The sequence below is a fragment of the Cyclopterus lumpus genome, chromosome 13, assembly GCF_009769545.1.
Source record: "Cyclopterus lumpus isolate fCycLum1 chromosome 13, fCycLum1.pri, whole genome shotgun sequence".
NCBI classification, from domain to species: domain Eukaryota; kingdom Metazoa; phylum Chordata; class Actinopteri; order Perciformes; family Cyclopteridae; genus Cyclopterus; species Cyclopterus lumpus.
The window spans coordinates 12,227,085-12,244,806 of record NC_046978.1 but is presented as its reverse complement, the minus strand read 5'-3'; the positions used below and the strand labels follow the sequence as shown (position 1 = coordinate 12,244,806).

The 17,722-nt window shown below is 42.4% G+C and overlaps 3 protein-coding genes across 9 annotated transcripts; 1 reads left to right on the top strand and 2 right to left on the bottom strand.

The window, feature by feature from the left end:
* Positions 1-1,981: 1,981 nt before the first annotated feature.
* exosc5 (exosome component 5) lies at positions 1,982-6,495 on the bottom strand. Of its 2 annotated transcripts, XM_034549237.1 has the most exons (7): positions 6,400-6,495; positions 6,235-6,277; positions 4,185-4,298; positions 3,648-3,769; positions 3,414-3,554; positions 2,604-2,693; positions 1,986-2,404 (listed from the first exon to the last, which is right to left on the bottom strand). In XM_034549237.1, the coding sequence occupies exons 2-7, from the start codon at positions 6,257-6,259 to the stop codon at positions 2,309-2,311; spliced, it is 588 nt and encodes a 195-aa protein (XP_034405128.1). In that variant the 5' UTR covers positions 6,260-6,277; positions 6,400-6,495; the 3' UTR covers positions 1,986-2,308. The 2 variants fall into 2 exon arrangements, with proteins under 2 accessions (XP_034405127.1, XP_034405128.1); XM_034549236.1 differs by lacking the exons at positions 6,235-6,277; positions 6,400-6,495 and adding an exon at positions 5,848-5,983 and having other exon boundaries at positions 1,982-2,404.
* A 2,185-nt stretch (positions 6,496-8,680) lies between these two features.
* Positions 8,681-13,690, top strand: bckdha (branched chain keto acid dehydrogenase E1 subunit alpha). Its single transcript, XM_034548300.1, has 8 exons — positions 8,681-9,006; positions 10,367-10,543; positions 10,644-10,730; positions 10,808-10,916; positions 11,314-11,475; positions 11,577-11,783; positions 11,886-12,027; positions 12,823-13,690. Exons 1-8 carry the CDS (start codon positions 8,890-8,892, stop codon positions 13,163-13,165), a joined length of 1,344 nt encoding a protein of 447 aa, XP_034404191.1. The 5' UTR covers positions 8,681-8,889; the 3' UTR covers positions 13,166-13,690.
* A 4-nt stretch (positions 13,691-13,694) lies between these two features.
* On the bottom strand, positions 13,695-16,735 carry b3gnt2l (UDP-GlcNAc:betaGal beta-1,3-N-acetylglucosaminyltransferase 2, like). 6 transcript variants are annotated; one of them, XM_034548294.1, is made up of 3 exons: positions 16,294-16,735; positions 15,797-15,912; positions 13,695-15,458 (listed from the first exon to the last, which is right to left on the bottom strand). In XM_034548294.1, the coding sequence occupies exons 1-3, from the start codon at positions 16,490-16,492 to the stop codon at positions 14,034-14,036; spliced, it is 1,740 nt and encodes a 579-aa protein (XP_034404185.1). In that variant the 5' UTR covers positions 16,493-16,735; the 3' UTR covers positions 13,695-14,033. The 6 variants fall into 6 exon arrangements, with proteins under 6 accessions (XP_034404185.1, XP_034404188.1, XP_034404187.1 ...); XM_034548297.1 differs by having other exon boundaries at positions 15,701-15,912; positions 16,298-16,732; XM_034548296.1 differs by having other exon boundaries at positions 15,783-15,912; positions 16,298-16,731.
* Between the last annotated feature and the right edge of the window lie 987 nt (positions 16,736-17,722).

Genomic DNA, 17,722 nt, shown 5'->3' with positions numbered 1-17,722 from the left:
AAGCTACTACTACTACGACACACACACACACACACACACACACACACACACACACACACACACACACACACACACACAAAATCATGAATACCAACACAAATGTAAAATAATCACAGTGTTTGTCTGTCGAACCTACACCAACTGGGAAAGGACAGAAGAGCTGGTGTATAGATCATAATCACTTCTAATTGGATCAGGACATTATTCAGCTCAGAGGAAAACCTTCATTGAAAAAGAAGTTCCACAGTATCACTCCATCAGTGTGTAAATGTGGTTCATGTTGTCACCCGAGGACTCAAGTTACCCGCCACCCTTTGAATTTGTGCTGTCGTCATCATTAGTGTTAAACATTACTGAAGTACAAAATACAAATCAAGCAAAAGAACTGGGGAAACGATTTCAGATGTTATCGCACCACCGTAGATATCATGATGTCGCTGGAAACGGGAAGAGAGCGGCCTGGTCCGCCTCGGAGGAGCCGAGGCGGCAAGGAGACGGGCGACGGAGGCTGCAGATCTGTGAGAAGGTCACGGCAAGGACGAGGCAGCAGCTAAATCCTGATGGACCGCGATGTGCTGTCGCTTGTGGGGTGAAAGCTGGGGACAGCTTATAGAGCCTCTGAGTTTTTATAAAAAAATATTTATATATAATGTGTGGAGCCAAAAGCATTATTCTTTCAGAAAGGCCAGGGAGAGGGACCCACAGGGAAACACTGCACATCCTGATTTCACATTCTGCGTCACAATTGTTAACCTGCAGAACGGACGGAATCTGATTTGTTTAATGCCAAGTTCAATAAGTATCTTTATTTTTAAATGCACAAAAAAAAGAAATGAAAAAAAAAAAACATATAGTGCCATTATGTAAAAAAAATAATAGAGAACTTCAGGAATTTACAAATGAAAAGCAAAGTGGTGATGTGGAGCACTGGCTCTAGGTAGAGGAACAAAGGAGCTGCTTCTGTATACAGTGTTCGGAAATGATGACGGGAGGTGCAGACATGAAAGGAAAAGTGCCAAAAATATGGAAGATACTCTAAGGATGATCCTTTTATGAGCTGTTCCATGAATAGAAGCAGCCAGGCTGCCGCCCCACGCTCTCCAAATATAGATTCTGCTACTTTCCCTTTAAAAAGAAATCCTTCAGAAAGATGCTTCTTGCCGTATGACAAACTTGAATATGAAGTTGACTACATAAACGTATGTAAGCAAACAGTAACACTATGTTCATATGAGCGAAGGGGTAAAAGAAAAAAGAAAGGTTGCCTGGCGACACATCTTAGCGGTCAGCCACGTGATGCATGAGTCAGTACGATGTCGGTCACAACAGAAACCTGCATGGCCAGTTTGTAGTTTGCCACCTGCTCCAAGCTACGATCACTTCTTTCTTTTGGTCCTGAACTGTTGCAAACACCAGCCCCCAGCTTTGGTAAAAGTCAAACACTCTGGCCATATTGGTTTAAGCGTTAATGTGCCAATAAGGAAGCAGTGAACAAGGGCACTCAAAGTAAATGATACAAAAAATAAAAAAGACTGTCCGGTTAAATTTGACGTTTTCTATTTAGATGAATAGTTTTTATAGTCTCCTGATGAACTGAAAATATGTTTTTGTTTTCTGCAAACCCAGTGTTGTATCAAGACTGAGCTGATAATATAAAATAGTCACAGTAGGTGGTATATGTACACGACTACGGTCTGGTTGATGTGCTGCGATACAGCTGTGCAGTCCTGACAATCCAGAGCCGTCCTCCGTCCCCACTGGACATTTGTGTCAATGACAACAACAAAAAATCAGACCCTGTGTTGTTACAGCTGAGTTACCACAATTAGTGATTTATATGTGAGCAGTTATTGTGGATTGCCTCGACGGATCGCGCTGTCGCCCAACGGGCTCCAGTCAGATTTTTCTCACTTTGTATCACTTGTATAGATCGTGAAAAAAAAAGAAGATCAAAGGCTGCAGCAAATGAGTCAGTACGAGATATATTTATTCCACATCCTTTTATTACATGTAAATATGAAACGGAGAGAATAATCAATGAATCCCAATAAATGCACTTGTTTGACATTCATCTCTGCTCTTTATTTTAAATTTATTTTGCACACTCACTGAACACTTCACCGCTGTCTTCACACAAATGTCCAAATGTGAACCTCACTTCGCCCACAGCACAGCTGACTATGACTGCACTGACGCAAAGGTAGTGATGAAGTGGTGATTAAATGTTATATTCCAACATCACAATTTATAATGATTGTAAACATTAAAAAAAAAAAAAGACTAGAAAAAGAAAAGGAGAGCTGCTGCTTCAGAGGGTTTTAGAGTATCGGCGACTGACAGAGTCTCTGTAGAACTGGAAGATCTTCTCCGATGCTTCCTGACTGACTGCGATACACTGCTGCAGCTGTAGGAGAAAAAACTAATATGAAAGGTCTGCGATATAACTAGAGGCAGAGTTTGAAAAACATCTCATCAACAGACAGATCACTGACAAAGTGTGCACGACGATGACAAAACACAGCTTTACTTGCATGTCCCGCCGATCTGGAAATCACACAACTACTTCTTAAAAATATTGCACATTGGCTCATTTATTTACTGACCTCGTGTACTGAAAACGATCCTTTGGTGGACGACATCATTACTCTGCGTTTTGTGCTGTCAATAGCAAAGGTCATCACAGCTCGACTTTCCTGGCGAGAGTGGACACAGACGGGAACGAATTGAAATCAGCGTGGATCGCGACTGCACCGGGAGGACGAGCAAATTGTGTCGGGATGCACAACGTCGGACAAAGAAACTTCCACAGGAGGCACATTCAGTTACATATCATCCATCCGTCATATTCAATGTATTTCAAATGTTCCCTTTTGTTCCGTCAGTTGTGGCACATTTTTGGTGTGGCTGAATCTGCCCTCTGTTTATGGAAGACATTTCCCAAAGTGTCTTATGAAATCCAGCAAACCGTAGAGTTATGCAAGTTTAGATAGCGTGAAATCCACAATTCTTTAGCTGAGAGCACAATGCACAAACATACCGCTAAATTCACTAGGAGTAGACTGTGTATATTAAATCTGTTTTAAAGCTTTTCAAACCTACAAAATATATGTTTTAAATATTTATACATATGTCAAAGCATGATTTTTCAATAAATCAAAGGCCACTTTTTTATTCCTGTATAATGAAACTTGTGATTTTACTGATGTGTATCAATAACATAAACTGTCATGCCCTTCACCCTCTGGGAACATTGCCTCCTCTCAGCTGAACTATTACGATTTGTTCTATGTGGGATGTATTTTGTCACCTTGTAACTACAATTAAATAAACAAAAGGGCTTTGGGGTGTTTTTTCCCCAGAACACACACTTATTGTAAGTTGCTTGTAATGTAACACATGGGCATCAGATTTACCTTTTCCTGCACTGCAGTGGGGTCTGTGATGATTTGACCATCTGCGTTGATGGCACAGGTCACGCCGCAGAACAGGCAACTCATCGGCAGTCCCGCATCCATGAGAGCCATGCAGGCAGCATTCAAAAAGCAGGACAAGATCTGAGAAACAGATAAGGAAGGAGCACGGACCAGGAAACACCTTATAAACATGCCGTTTCAGTGCCCTGCCAGCAGGGTTTTACTGAAGGATACTGAACCATCGTTGTGTATCAGCTGAAGAATGAGAGTGAGGGAGGAGCGAGGATGAAGTGACAAGAGCAGAGATGCCTCACAGGTTTCTCGCACACACTGCTCTTGTGATCGCTCCCTTACACCTAGGAAATAACGAAATGTTGGGATACATATGCGAGTCAGACTGGAAACAAATTGGCTCACTTACACCCCCCTGTGATGTGTTGTGGTATGGCCGTTATTGCACACCAGAAGTGGACACGGCTGTAACAATTAAGTTACCATCCTCCTAAAGCCACTTACATTCCTCAAGTCACACGAAAGAAGCTTGTAGAAACATTTATTTCCGTACAACATAAATATTTTTCCCGTTATATTATGTATCTCTTCATTTCAACACGCCAGTCACTAAAGTATCCTGCCTGTGTGTGAAATATTCAAACTGAATATTAACAAAAGTTAACTGCCCCCATTGCTTCAGAACAGCATCCAGGAACTGCACTAGACTCCAATAAACAGAAATCAAGCTGCACAGTGAGAAATGAGATAATCACTTACTTGGCAGTCCCACTTTGGGCTGTATCAACACCTCCAGAGTTGCCCGGTCATAGATTTCCTTACTGACCTTGACCTCAGCTGGTCCGTAAGCTGCGGCCAACACACTTGTGTCTCCTGTGAACAAAAGACACCATTATTCAACTGGAAATATATTATTGATCCAGGTGGTGAAATTAGTAGGAGTGCCGATCTCTGACAGGTGTGTCTTGCAATGACCACTGCTATAATGTTTGATTGTACTGTGTATGCGCAACATATTTTTTACCCGCAGGTCTCCCACAACAAATGTGCTCTCATTTTTATCCATGCGGATCTCTGCACCGGTGGTGTGCAGTCGCTCGTCTCAGCTCCGTCTCACAAGTGTAACCGCTACTTGAAGTGTTTATTTAGGCTTATTTTTACAATACCCGTGTAAACTTGAGGTTGATGCACAATAAAACAGGCATAGAATAGCAGCGCCAGCGGTGATGCACTCAGCTGTGTGGGTAAAGACAGGCCGTCCAAAACGATTAAACTGAGCAAACGGTTTCCCCCCACTGGGTCTTACTTGCGACACCCTAAGGGAAGTGAGTGATGAGTCAGCAGTCAATCAGCAGTATGAAACAAGGCAAAAAAACGTGTTCTGAGAAAGCGTGAGTCACTGCGACCACAGAAAGTCCTCGAGCACGCAGCCATAAATGAGCACCCACAATTGTACGCAGTTTGGTGCTGAGATTAGTAGTATGCAGTGTATGGACAAACACGTATTATTGTTATGAGATAATATTAATAAATAACAAATAATATGGAAGTCTAGAAGGGAGGAAAACAATAGAAGATGTGATCATTGAAGTGTCCACTGCAGATGTTGGTGAGACACAAAAGAAAAAGAAACAACAACAGGAGTAAATCATATAAAAGAGAAAGAGACAAAGGCCAACTAGAACTTTCACTGTAAAGGTGTAGCATTCATGACCAATGTTGAAAGATGTTCACATATGCTCTGCAGTCAAATATTACCTCGAGACGGACACAGTTAAGCCACCAAGATACATCCAGGAGTTGCTGCTGCTTACCGTTTGATGCATTTGAAAAACAGCATTCCCCAAACTCAATGGTAATGGCTAAGCGACCAGATTAGATTCTTTGTGAGTACCATAGTCTGATGAACGATGAGTGGTAAACTGTCACTAAGTGGCCCCACATTTACTCAATTCTGAGGTATGATACTTGAGTATTTCCATTTTTGAAGTTATTTGCTTAACACAACATATAAAATCAACCAAGACATTATATATTATTGCAGTTTACGCTACTTAAAGTGGCTCATATTAGCTCCACTTATAGCAGCAGGTGAAACATTTAAGTGATGAACACTAATGCATCCATAATCGTAATTCTCATCATGTCATATGATATAGCCCGTGCGATTTTGAAATGGGCCACTTCGTTGAATGAATACTTGAGGTATATTTAAATGTTGATCCTTTTGAACTTTTACTTAAGTAAGAGTTACATGAAGAAAACACAGGGCTGAATGCAGCGCCACATTAACCGGCACACAGTCCAACACAGACCACAGGAAGCTTCTGGGAGCTAACGTAGGCTAACAGTAGCTGCAGTCCGGCTGCAAGCGAGCTGCCTTTGACTTCCGGCTCAGAGTCCCTTTTCTCTGCGTCGTTACCTTGACTGAAGGACGCAGAGCCGTCAGGTCGAGACAATAAACTCTGCTCACAACCAAACTCTCTCAGAGTCACACTGGAGGAGCCGCACACTTCCATCATGCCGCTGGACCGCTGCTCCCAATGGGCGGGATTAGCGTGTCGCGGGCGAGTGACGTAATGTGTTTTGACATTTCGGGCTCTTACTTATGACACATAGGGTTATACCTAAATGTATATTTTTATATTTCCAAATACTTCCACTATTGGGGATGAGTATATTGCATTATTGCTCCGACTGATTGTTAATTTATTAATATATAATCCGTGTTATTATTATTCCTGATTGCTTCAGTTTGGTCAATAGAGTTATGTTGTATAACAGTAATTATAATGAAATAATTTCTTGCCTTCTTTCTTCGCCTTTATCCACATGTCCAATGTCCAGTGCCACTGGGAGTAAAGACAGTATAGAGCAAATAGTAATGTTAGAATATAGAATATAGCTATAAATACAACAAAACTTAATACAAAAAAAAGATGCTCAAAAGGGAGGAATGTCCTCTGGATATTACCTGAGAAGAGTTTGTTTTAATGTGTAGACAGAAAATCAGGGGTCACAAGTTTCAATTCAGGCTCCATCCCTGGTTTGACTGATCTCATCTGTCATTGAGGAGGAGGACAGAGCTCTGACAAGCATCACAGCAGCAGACAAGACACCAACCGGAAAGAGTCCAGCAAGAAATACAGATGTACAGAAAAGCTGCCCACATCAGAGGACGCTCTTGCTGGTGGAAGAGACAGGACTCGCTGGCTCTCCTGTCTCAAGTCTCAAGTCTATACCTACCTGTGTATCCAAGCAACGTTAATCCTCCTGAGAGAATGTTTTCCACGGCAATTCTACCAGAACTGGTGGATATGTTAGATGCACAATAATTTAGCGATGTTAAATCCTGTTGTTTATGAGGTATGTGTCGATCATTCACTGAGCTGTTAGTGTAAAATCATGAGTAGTTTACCTCATATCAACCAGAAGTAAAAACATTAGTTCATATAATGTAAATTAGATGTTTATAGATCTGTAAATGCAAGCAAAAAATATGTTTATTTTTATTTTTACAAATGACTTCATACTGATTTTAGTAAACTTTTTGGAAAGGCAGGAATAACAGTGGATGACAGCTGCTGCATCTACAGGAGGAGTAATCACTTGACTTGTCTTGCTTTGAACCTCAATATGACCAAGCAACCACTTAAGGGTTGATTGTACTCTTTATGCAGTACTCATTCACTAGTTTTTACCACATGAATCTTACTTCCATCTTGTGAGATGTAAGTCAAGTAAATATCTATTCGAGTAATTCTAGTCCTCTTTTCAAACCCTGGTTTAGCACTGTTATTCCCATGTAGTATTGGATTGTACTACAATCAGTTAATTTCTAATAGCATCAAACCCGGTGAGAGTTTCCCAAACTATTATGGGCTGCATACACAGGAGTAAAAACAATCAAATGAGCAGTGAAGAGAGAAAAAAGGTTGACACAGGACAGGCACAATGCATGCATCTAATCTGTTAGTACACATAATTAATAATTCTGTCTCAACATACAGGGAGACAGCAGGTTAAGGTATTACCATTAGTTAGAGCAACCCTACGAGGAAAGGGACACTTGTAAACTGGAACACAATTCAGAAAACTTTGCAGCCCAAGCCATTGAGGCTAAATGAAGGACATTCTTTATGTATTTGTTCTTGCATTTGGATATTTCCATTTTATCCCACTTTCTACTTCTAATCCATTACATTTCAGAGGGAAATGTTGTATATTTCACCCCACTACATCTTTTTGATAGCTTTAGTTGATACCTGCAGATTCAAATTGTTAATACAACTGATATATAAGCAATGGTGTTGTGATGATGACCATTATTATTATTGAGTACTTCTTCCACCACTGGACATAATGTGTCACTGCAGGATGTTCTCACAGCTTATAAAATGTTCTTGCAGTTTTGACAAGATCACTGGATAAACTGAGTCTTTGTTTTAGACAAGGCAATCCTCATTAGGGTCGCGGGAGCCTATCCCAGCTGACATAGGGCGAAGGCAGGGGACACCCTGGACAGGCCGCCAGTCCATCGAGGGCACATGTAGGGACATACAACCATTCACTCTCACATTCACACCTATGGGCAATTTAGAGATCAATTAACCTGCAGCATGTCTTTGGACTGTGGGAGGAAGCCGGAGAGCCCGGAGAGAACCCACGCTGCCACGGGGAGAACATGCAAACTCCACACAGAAGGACCGCTCCGACCGGGAATTGAACGCGCGGCCCTCTTGCTGTGAGGCGACAGTGCTAGCCACTACACCACCGTGCAGCCCCAGGTGTATAATTACACCCACAAAACACGTTTGAGGCCTGATTATCGGAAGAAACGAAAGGAAACGAATATACTATGTATTTAACCCCTTTAAATATGTATCATGCCTATCATGTGGTATGTAACGAATCCACAAGCTTACGTTACAATAAAGTAGTTACAATTATCCCCGCTGCAATATTAAAGTGATGTACTCATGACTACATAAATAATTACAATACATATATATATATATATATATATATATATATATATATATATATATGTATAATGATTACTTTTTCTAATGGAACATTCATTCTGTTTTGATCCTAGTCCTTTTGTACTTCTATTCAAGAGTTTTGAATGCATGGCTACCATGAATATTATACACTGTTTACACAAGTGAAAGATGTCTACTGCTCTCGATTCCCATGCTAAATACTGCTTAGTGCGTTTGGTCACCTTGACTCTTAATGTGAAGGTGTGACCGGATGTCATGATTATTGTGGTTGACGCAACAACCGTCTGTAGCTATTCGCCCTGGGAGTGTGATTGTGGATGCGAATATCTGTCAGGCCATCAGATTGTTGCTGTTAGTTCACGCCTGTTCGGTCGCGTGCTTCTTACACATACAAGCTACAGTGTAGTTTAACGCTGCTGACGAGCTCGTGCACAAGTTAACGGCTACGGACTGTCCCGATGGCGGCGGCTGTGAGGAGTGTGAACAAAATGTATGGAGTGTGCTTCAACGCTTCCCGTCAGACGACAGGACTGACGGCGTCTCGGTTGCTTCAACACAGAGCCTTCAGAGTCGGTGTAAGTTTGATCAAGAGCAACGTTGCTGCGTTGTCACGTTGCGTTAGATCGCGAGGGTCAGCGGTTAGCTTGATGACGCGAAAGGTCGCTGAAGCGACCACAGGGTTAGTGGAAGAAGTCATCTGATTTGGGCATGAAATCAAAACAACTCGCGTTGTCACGTTAAGTCATCAGCCACGAGATGGAAGTTAAAGTAGTTTTGTTTCGGGTCCATCAAGGATTCGCGGCGCGTTGCTCGACTTCTTCAGTGGTCCCGATTGGTTGTGAGCCAGCTAGCTTAGCGTTCGCTGACAACCTTGTCGACTTAACACTACGTTTACTATCGACCGATTCTCCAAAGCTCCTTGTGAAGGTCGACCTGAAGGGCTCAACCTGTCTGTGGATATATATGTGTTAAAACTGAACCAGCAGCTTGGCTGGCACTGGTGCTTCTTGTGTTTGTTGTTGTGACGGAAACTTCGCTAGCTAGCTAGCTAGCTGTCTAGCGCTTCAGCTTAGCTGCATTCCTATTGGTCGAACCAAGGGGGCGTGAGGATAACACTTCCGCCTTCCAAGTTCAACTTGAAGTGGAAACAAACATGACATTTCAACTGTTATCGTCAACTCCCATGAAACAACAATATATTATATTGAGATAAAAATAGCTTTTCTATAGTATATGATAGAAAACATGTTGCATTTATGCTTGCGTTTTTATTCCTATAAATGTATTTAGTCATAAATGAAGTGTCTCAATGTGATAATCAGGTATATTTACAAAAGTATGAGGTACCTGTACTTAACATGAGTGTTTAGATGTTATGCTACTTTATACATCTACTCCGTTACACTTAACAAGTAATTATTGTAGTTTTTTACTCCACTACATTAATTTGATTCCTTATTAGTTACTAATTACTTAGATAATCACAACATGCAAATCAACTAATAAAGTTATATTATGGATAAAGACACCAATACCTGCAAAATGTACATATTATTGCGCCACTAATTATTATCCAGTTATGATGCATTTAAATCTGAAATGCGAAATTCTGTATAATGAGTAGTATTAATCCAGTATTGTAACGCTGTATTATTGCTATTTTTACTTTAGTAAAATATCAGAATACTTATACCATATGAATAATTTCCACCTCTGGTTATAATTCAGCATATCTGCTGCTCCTGCATTCTGGTTTATCAAGTACATTTTAGGACATTTAAATATTAAAATGAAACCTGTGTACCACTCTTATACTGTATACAAATAAAAAACGAACATGATTAATAGCCGTCTGTGAGGTTTTCAAAGTGGGCAGTATTATTCTGAAATCAAACTCATGTTATTAACAAACAATGCTTGTATTCAATCTTTCAGGCCGTGCGCCGGCAGCAGTCCTTTGACTCAACACTGGAAAAGCCCCAGTTCCCTGGAGCCTCAGCCGAGTTTGTGGATGAGCTTAAGTTCATCCAGCCCAACGTCATCTCTGGGATCCCAGTGTACCGGGTGATGGACAGGCAGGGCAACATCATCAACCCTTCTCAAGATCCTCAGGTACAGTCGGCCTTCCCACGCCTCTGGTTATCAAAAGTGGCACCATGACCTCCATTCAGTTCACCCATTGGTTAATTGTGTGCGTTTGTTTCCCGCTTAGCTCTCCAAAGAAACGGTTCTGAACTTCTATCAGAAGATGACTCTGCTGAACACAATGGACCGCATTCTTTACGAGTCACAGAGACAGGTGAGTTTTTTTTTTTTCTGCTTGAATGTTAACGGCTGAAGAATGTTGTAAAGGCGTGTTACATGTTTCTCTCACAGGGTCGGATCTCCTTCTATATGACCAACTACGGCGAGGAGGGCACACACATTGGCAGCGCTGCTGCTCTCGACCCAAGCGACTTAGTCTTCGGTCAATACAGAGAAGCTGGTGAGGATGGAGCAGCATGTGTTTTTTCCTAAAATAGTTCATTTTCAAATGGAAGGTTACTCTTTAAAGTTTTGATAGTGATCACATGACTAACCGTAACTTTTATATTTACATTTACCTCTGGCGTAGTAAAGCTTGGCTTGTCAGGCAATTGTATCCAAAGTGATCGCTTTGGTGCTCAATACTCATGCGACCGGTGAAATCTAAGGCAAGCATTGCTTCATTCAGCCAGCCACACACGGCGAAATGCATCAGTCGGCATTCGGTTGTTCAGTCGTTATATCAGGAAGTCATATCTTTATTTGTAGATCCCCTTTCGTACAGCGGCAACAAAAATAGATAAAACATGCAAGTTATCTTAGTGTCAACCCTCCTAACCCCCTTTGCTGCACTGCAGGAGTGCTGATGTACCGCGGCTTCCCTCTGGACATGTTCATGGCTCAGTGCTACGCCAACGCCGATGACCTCGGCAAGGGCCGGCAGATGCCCGTGCACTATGGCTCCAAAGATCTGAACTTCGTCACCATCTCCTCTCCTCTGGCCACTCAGATCCCTCAGGGTGAGCTGTGCATGTTTCTGTGTGTCAACCCTGTCCGTCAATGCACACACACACACACACCTGTAAATATACTCGCATGTTTTTTTATGTGTCCGTTTCAGCGGCCGGAGCTGCATACGCCATCAAGAGAGAGAACATGAACCGTGCCGTGATTTGTTACTTTGGCGAGGGGGCGGCCAGCGAAGGGGACGCACACGCCGGCTTCAACTTCTCTGCCACCCTGGAGTGCCCTCTGATATTCTTCTGCCGTAACAATGGCTACGCCATCTCCACCCCCACCAACGAGCAGTACAGGGGCGATGGCATCGGTAAGATGAGCCTCTGTGTGGTTTTCTTGCGGCGTCCGACTCGAAGTCCTCCGCAACTCTCATGGACACGCTTTTTCTTTCTTTCCTTCTCCGACTGAACAGCCGCTCGTGGGCCAGGGTATGGCATGCTGTCCATCCGTGTCGATGGCAACGACGTGTTTGCCGTGTACAATGCTACGAAGGAGGCGCGCCGCAGAGCCGTGGCCGAGAACCAGCCCTTCCTCATTGAAGCGATGACCTACAGGTCAGTCGAGTACACGTTAGGCCTGCACGATGTTTGCATTGTCTGAGTCACCAGTGTACAATGGCAATGTTGACCACTGCAAAAGTTCCCATGCAAACTCATTAATGTCTCACCGGAAGCACATCTGAAATGTCGATGAATTAATAATCATATCCCCGACACCACAATGAGTGAAGTTTAGAAGACACACATTAGTCTGTCCTCCTCCCTCTGCTGAGGGGATTCACAGTCTGCAGGTCCCACTGGTAGAGAAAGGAGGGGCTGCTTTGTCTCGGCTCGTGTAGCCGAGGGCTACGGTGCACCTGTGCTTCACGAAGTTAATAAAATAACAGCGTGGAGGCTCCAAGACGGCAACAACTTTATTATTATTACTCCAACCTTGTTGACAACAGCGCTTCACTCCTGCTGCGTTACCCTTCACAACAAATCCCCGAGCGCGACCCGGGAGCGTGAAGTCGCTCAGAGCCTTTGTTAAGAGGCAGCTCAACAAAATAGCTTACACTCTGGTTCTTTTCTACATTACGTTTATGCTTGTTGAACTTGCTTGTTTATAAAAGACCTTCATTGAACCTACTTACAGTAGTGAGATAATGAGAATCCCGGGGGGTGCCATACAATACCGGGTTTAGGCAACCATCCAAGTTTTCCGAGTTATACAAATGTTACATTTCCCTCTCTAAATTGTATCTTGGATATTAAAAATCAATTTTTGGGAAGCAAAATGTTTGATTGGGTGACAAAATGCATTTTGGCAAGAAACATTCAAATTAATTAAGAAACCCACTCGTCCCTCAGAATTGGCCACCACAGCACCAGTGACGACAGCTCGGCCTACCGCTCGGTGGACGAGGTGAACTACTGGGACAAGCAGGACCACCCCATCTCCCGGCTGAGACATTACATGACGACCCGAGGCTGGTGGAGTGAGGACGACGAGAGGAGCTGGCGGAAGCAGTCTCGCAAGACGGTGATGGAGGCGTTCGAGAAGGCCGAGAAACGCCTCAAGCCCAGCCCCGAGCTGATGTTTACGGACGTGTACGAGGAGATGACACCCAATCTGAACAAACAGAGAGAGGCCATGTGGAGGCACGTGCAGCAGTACAAGGAGCACTACCCACTCGACCAGTATGAGAAATGAGCGCATTTACAGGACGGAAGAAGTTTGTAATTGGTGACTTAATATTGAAGTGGGTTAACCGTTGCACACATTTACTGTATTCATTAAAGTATAAATTTGATATAACGTGTCATCTCTTTGAGGAAGGCAAAAAGATTGCGCTTATAAAAACTATTGTACTTCATGCCTCTGGGTTTGGTGCCTTAAGTTCCTCTAAAAATAGTAAATCACATTTGTATCACATTACAAAAGGTCACAATTGTTTTTGTTTTTTGTTTTTTAAAGTAGCAAAACCAGCTGGTGCAGTTTGAATACAAAATAAAGATTAAAATCGAGCAATAAAAAGTGGAAGTTGTGTTTGTCCCCTCTTCCTGCATCTGTCCTCTCCAGTGATTAGGTTTCCTTGTGTATCATTGAGGTGACTGAATAACATGCGTTATAGAACTTTGCTATGGTTTTAGTATACATGCCCAAATTTTAGATGGGCCTGTACACTGATTTTACATCTTTGGTGATTTGTGGAAAATAAACAGTGGAACTTTCAAACGTCTTGGTTGAATTAGTTTTGTTTATTCACATTCAAAAAAGGAAGTTAGGCTAATGACAGCTCTAAAGATTGTTCAATTTGACTTGAATCTTGACCCCTGATGCTGAAACTCCCACTTAAACTGCTGAATGCTTCCTCGACTTATTAAGGCTCTATTCTATCAGGAAACACATGCTCATAACTTAAATACAAGCACAGTGACCAAACCTCCATTTAGTTCCTGCTGGAACAGACAAGATGTCAAATGAATCAATTACATATCCTTTTGCTGAATCATCGTGAAAAAGGACATGGCTTAAATAAGCTTCAGTGAACGCTTCCTCTTTTGGTCACCAGTCCAGTTCAACAAGTCAACAAGGGGTTGTGGATGCCCTTCCACAACTTCTTCATCTGCCGTGCGGAGCGCCGGTGAATCAGAATAAGTTTCTTATTTACGCACAGATTCTCACGATCCTGCTCGTTAATGTCGAAAGTCTGAAAGGCTTCATTTGCCTCAGGAGAAACCCCCAAAGCCTTAAAGCACATCCCAGCGTAGACGTCGTCGATGGGGAAGAAAGGAATGACACGTGAAGCGGAATACAGGCGTTGCAGCAACGCTCCAGAGATGATGAAACCGCCTCCACCAGCGTACGCGGGGTATGGGCCGTCATAGAAGCTCAGAGGAATGTAGTATTTGTTCTTAGGGTCCCTGAGGGGACTTGCTTTGCTTATGACTTGTCCGGCGTACAGCTCCGAGGCCTTCGGAAGCTCCAGAGACTGCAGGTAGCTGAGTAATGTCGGCGTGTTGACGAATACATCGTCATCCCCGCTGAACACAAAAGAGGCTGCGGGACAGTATCTAACCGTCCACTGGAGGAACATGTTCATTTTGAGCGTCAGGTTCAAGAGGGATTCATGGAAGTCCCACTGCAGCAGGTCCCCAAAGTGTCCCGCTTCAAATGACAGCAGAGAGTTGAGGTCAGGGTCCTCCGGTGGGGAGCTACCCAGCAGAAACACAGTGTGCACCCTCAGGCCACTCTGATGCACCCCTTCTCGACCCCAGGTCTCCCGGACCGCCTGTCTCTGCTCAAAGTTTCCAGGAGTTGACTTGATGGTAAAAAGCAGAAAGGTCTGGTTGTCATCCTTCTCTTCTCCAGACATGCACTTGTTGGGTTGATTGAGCAGGACTGGAGGGGACCTGCAGTTCATGCCCTGGACAAAGTCCTGAAATAAGACCGGGTAGGTGGTGAAGTCGTGCACGTTGGTTTGCAGGTGCTCTTGATTCATCTGCCTGCAGAGAGACCAATCAGAGTCGCGGCCGATAGGGTTTTCTCCCTTGACCAGACCCTTGAGGGCCGAGTACAGCAGGCGGTTCCAGTAGGCTCCGTTTGGAGGGATGGCCTGTCTGAGGCCATCAGAGACAGACACATTGAGGACAGCAGGGGTGGGAGTGGGGAATCTCTCCTGTTTGGATGACTGTGCAGTCCTATCTCTGTCGTAGACCTGGACCACCTGGAGGATGGGGACCTCCTGGAGAATGGGGACCTCCTGGAGGATGGGAACCTGCTGGATGCTGGGAACCTCCAGGAGGTCCTCTGGTCCCGTCCTGAGACTGTAGGCCGTCTCCAGGTGTAGGGTCGAGTAGAAGAAGATCAGAAACAAGGTGACGAAGAGAACCAAAGCACTGAGCCTTTGAATATGTCTCATTGGCTCGAGGTGAGGAAACCAAGCGTTGTGGTGTCGTCCTCGGGTTACACAGACTGTCAGCAGATGACACATTGAAGTAACCTGCCAGCAGAAAAAAGTGCAGCACACCATCATGTTAATCAACACAATACAAATAAATAAATAAATAAATTAACAATTACATTAAATAAATATGGTATTTATTGCAAATTGTGAATTATACTGCCAGATTTTCCTGTTGTTTTGTCTAACATCACTTAAAGAGCTATAATGAAAGAATACTTGTTGCATATTAAAAGTTAATAGAGTGTAGTACAACTTTAAAAAAAGGAATGTGGAGGAACCTTAAATCAGGTGTATTGAAACAATGGGTAATCCTCCTCCATCTCAACCACCTCCATGCCAGGAAGACATAATAAGGCAAACCTGTTAGCACTTTCCTTGATGGAGCAGCAACCAGCACTACTGGGGGTTACTGGTGAAGTTAAGATGTCTTGGTGCCGTTGGAATTTTGTCACCAGTGATTTGGTCTTACAAAAAGGTGGTCTGAAGATTCCTGTTGCGATGAGATATGAGATAAAATAATCCTTTAATAGTCCCGAAAAAGGGGTAAAGTGCACACGAGAGACATGGCACAATTAAAAAAAAAATGTTAAACTAGTGATATCAATATTAAACAGTAAAAAAAAAAAAAGTCAGTGCACCTGAACATGTGATTGATATGTTAGAATTAGGACAAATAACCGAGCGGTTTAGGAACAAAGCCCCGGTGGACGATTTAAGACGGCAACATGAAAAGGAGGAAACCTTTTATATTTCATTTTTCTTTTGGCTAAGTTATGGTCCCCTTCGTTTCATGACTTCACAATCCAGCCCAACAACGACACCCGAGACCCTTAACAGGTGTTATCATTGTCAATGTTGTACAATTACTTACTGACCTCGAGATGAGCGCGCACGGAACAGAAGCTGAAGCCGCAGTCTGAAGAAGAAGAACGAAGTAGAGTCCAGGAAGAAGTCGCACCCGGCACGCAGGTGAAAAAGCGCAAACAGTGCATCAAGAAGTTTGCAAGCCCATTTTCTTTTTTCTTTAGCGGAATTTGGTCAGGGATGTAAGCCCATGCAGGTCTGAGCATCAGATCAGGTGACCACCTCAAACCAGAGGAGCAGGTAGCTGGAGGCCACGCCCAGGATGTGTCACATCTAGGTTATTCTTGTTTGACAGGAAACATGACTGACGTACACATGATGTCAAAAATCCCCAGCAAATGAATTGAGAACGCTTCTTAAAAGCATGAATTCTTTTTAAAAAACTTTTTCCACAAATCGGGCTGCAATTGAATTGAGAACGTTTCTTAAAAGCATGAATTCTTTTTAAAAAACTTTTTCCACAAATCGGGCTGCCGTATAAAAGGCAAAGTGGGTATTTTGAAGTGGAGTCAGAAACTCTTGGCCTCGCTGCCTGAAGAGGAGCTCTGCAGCTGAGATGATTAGAGGTGCCCTGACATGACCGACAGTACACTCCAGCATTCAAAAGTACCAAAGATCAATGTGTGTACCATTTTGGCATTTGGTAAGTTAAGTTTGTTCAAACAAGAGCATCATTTTTGGAGCGGATTAAAAAAAGGCAAGAACAAACATCGCAGATGGTAATAGGGTGATGAGGGAATATAAGGGGCTGATGATCAAACTATATGTATGTATGTATATATATATATATATATATATATATATATATGTATGTATATATATATATATATATATATATATATATATGTATGTATCATACATGTATACAACATACATATACACATACATATATTCTTTTTTTATACATATAAAAAAATATATACTTTTTAAAGGTGTCCGGTGTGAAACTTTCTCACCTGCTCTTACATATACATATATATAAATATATATATATGTATACGTATATATATGTATATATATACACATGTATATATATACATGTGTATATATATATATATGTATATACGTATATATACATGTATATATATACGTATATATACGTATATATATACACATATATACATATGTATACATGCACATATATACATATGTATATATACACATATATATATATACACATATACATGTATATATATATTCAATTTTTTTCAATTCAGTTTATTTTGTATAGCCCAATATCACAAATTACAAATTTGCCTCAGAGGGCTTTACAATCTGTACACATACGACATCCCTGTCCCAGGACCTCACATCGAATCAGGAAAAACTCCCCAAAAATAACCTTTCACAGGGAAAAAAGGGAAGAAACCTTCAGGAGAGCAACAGAGGAGAATCCCTCTCCCCGGATGGACAGAAGCAATAGATGTCATGTGTAC

Bases quoted from the DNA above. Each gene is read 5' to 3' on its own strand.
- exosc5 (XM_034549236.1), bottom strand. From the start codon at position 5,947: ATGATGGAAGTGTGCGGCTCCTCCAGTGTGACTCTGAGAGAGTTTGGT. The intron at 4,299-5,847 runs GTAACGACGCAG...TTTTGTTCACAG, and splicing joins CTCTGCGTCCTTCAGTCAAG to GAGACACAAGTGTGTTGGCC. The intron at 2,405-2,603 runs GTCAGTAAATAA...TTTCTCCTACAG, and splicing joins GATCGTTTTCAGTACACGAG to CTGCAGCAGTGTATCGCAGT.
- bckdha (XM_034548300.1), top strand. From the start codon at position 8,890: ATGGCGGCGGCTGTGAGGAGTGTGAACAAAATGTATGGAGTGTGCTTC. The intron at 9,007-10,366 runs GTAAGTTTGATC...TCAATCTTTCAG, and splicing joins ACAGAGCCTTCAGAGTCGGT to GCCGTGCGCCGGCAGCAGTC. The intron at 11,784-11,885 runs GTAAGATGAGCC...CCGACTGAACAG, and splicing joins GTACAGGGGCGATGGCATCG to CCGCTCGTGGGCCAGGGTAT.
- b3gnt2l (XM_034548294.1), bottom strand. From the start codon at position 16,492: ATGCTCAGACCTGCATGGGCTTACATCCCTGACCAAATTCCGCTAAAG. The intron at 15,913-16,293 runs GTAAGTAATTGT...TCATCGCAACAG, and splicing joins GCGCGCTCATCTCGAGGTCA to GAATCTTCAGACCACCTTTT. The intron at 15,459-15,796 runs GAAAGTGCTAAC...TTCTGCTGGCAG, and splicing joins CTGGTTGCTGCTCCATCAAG to GTTACTTCAATGTGTCATCT.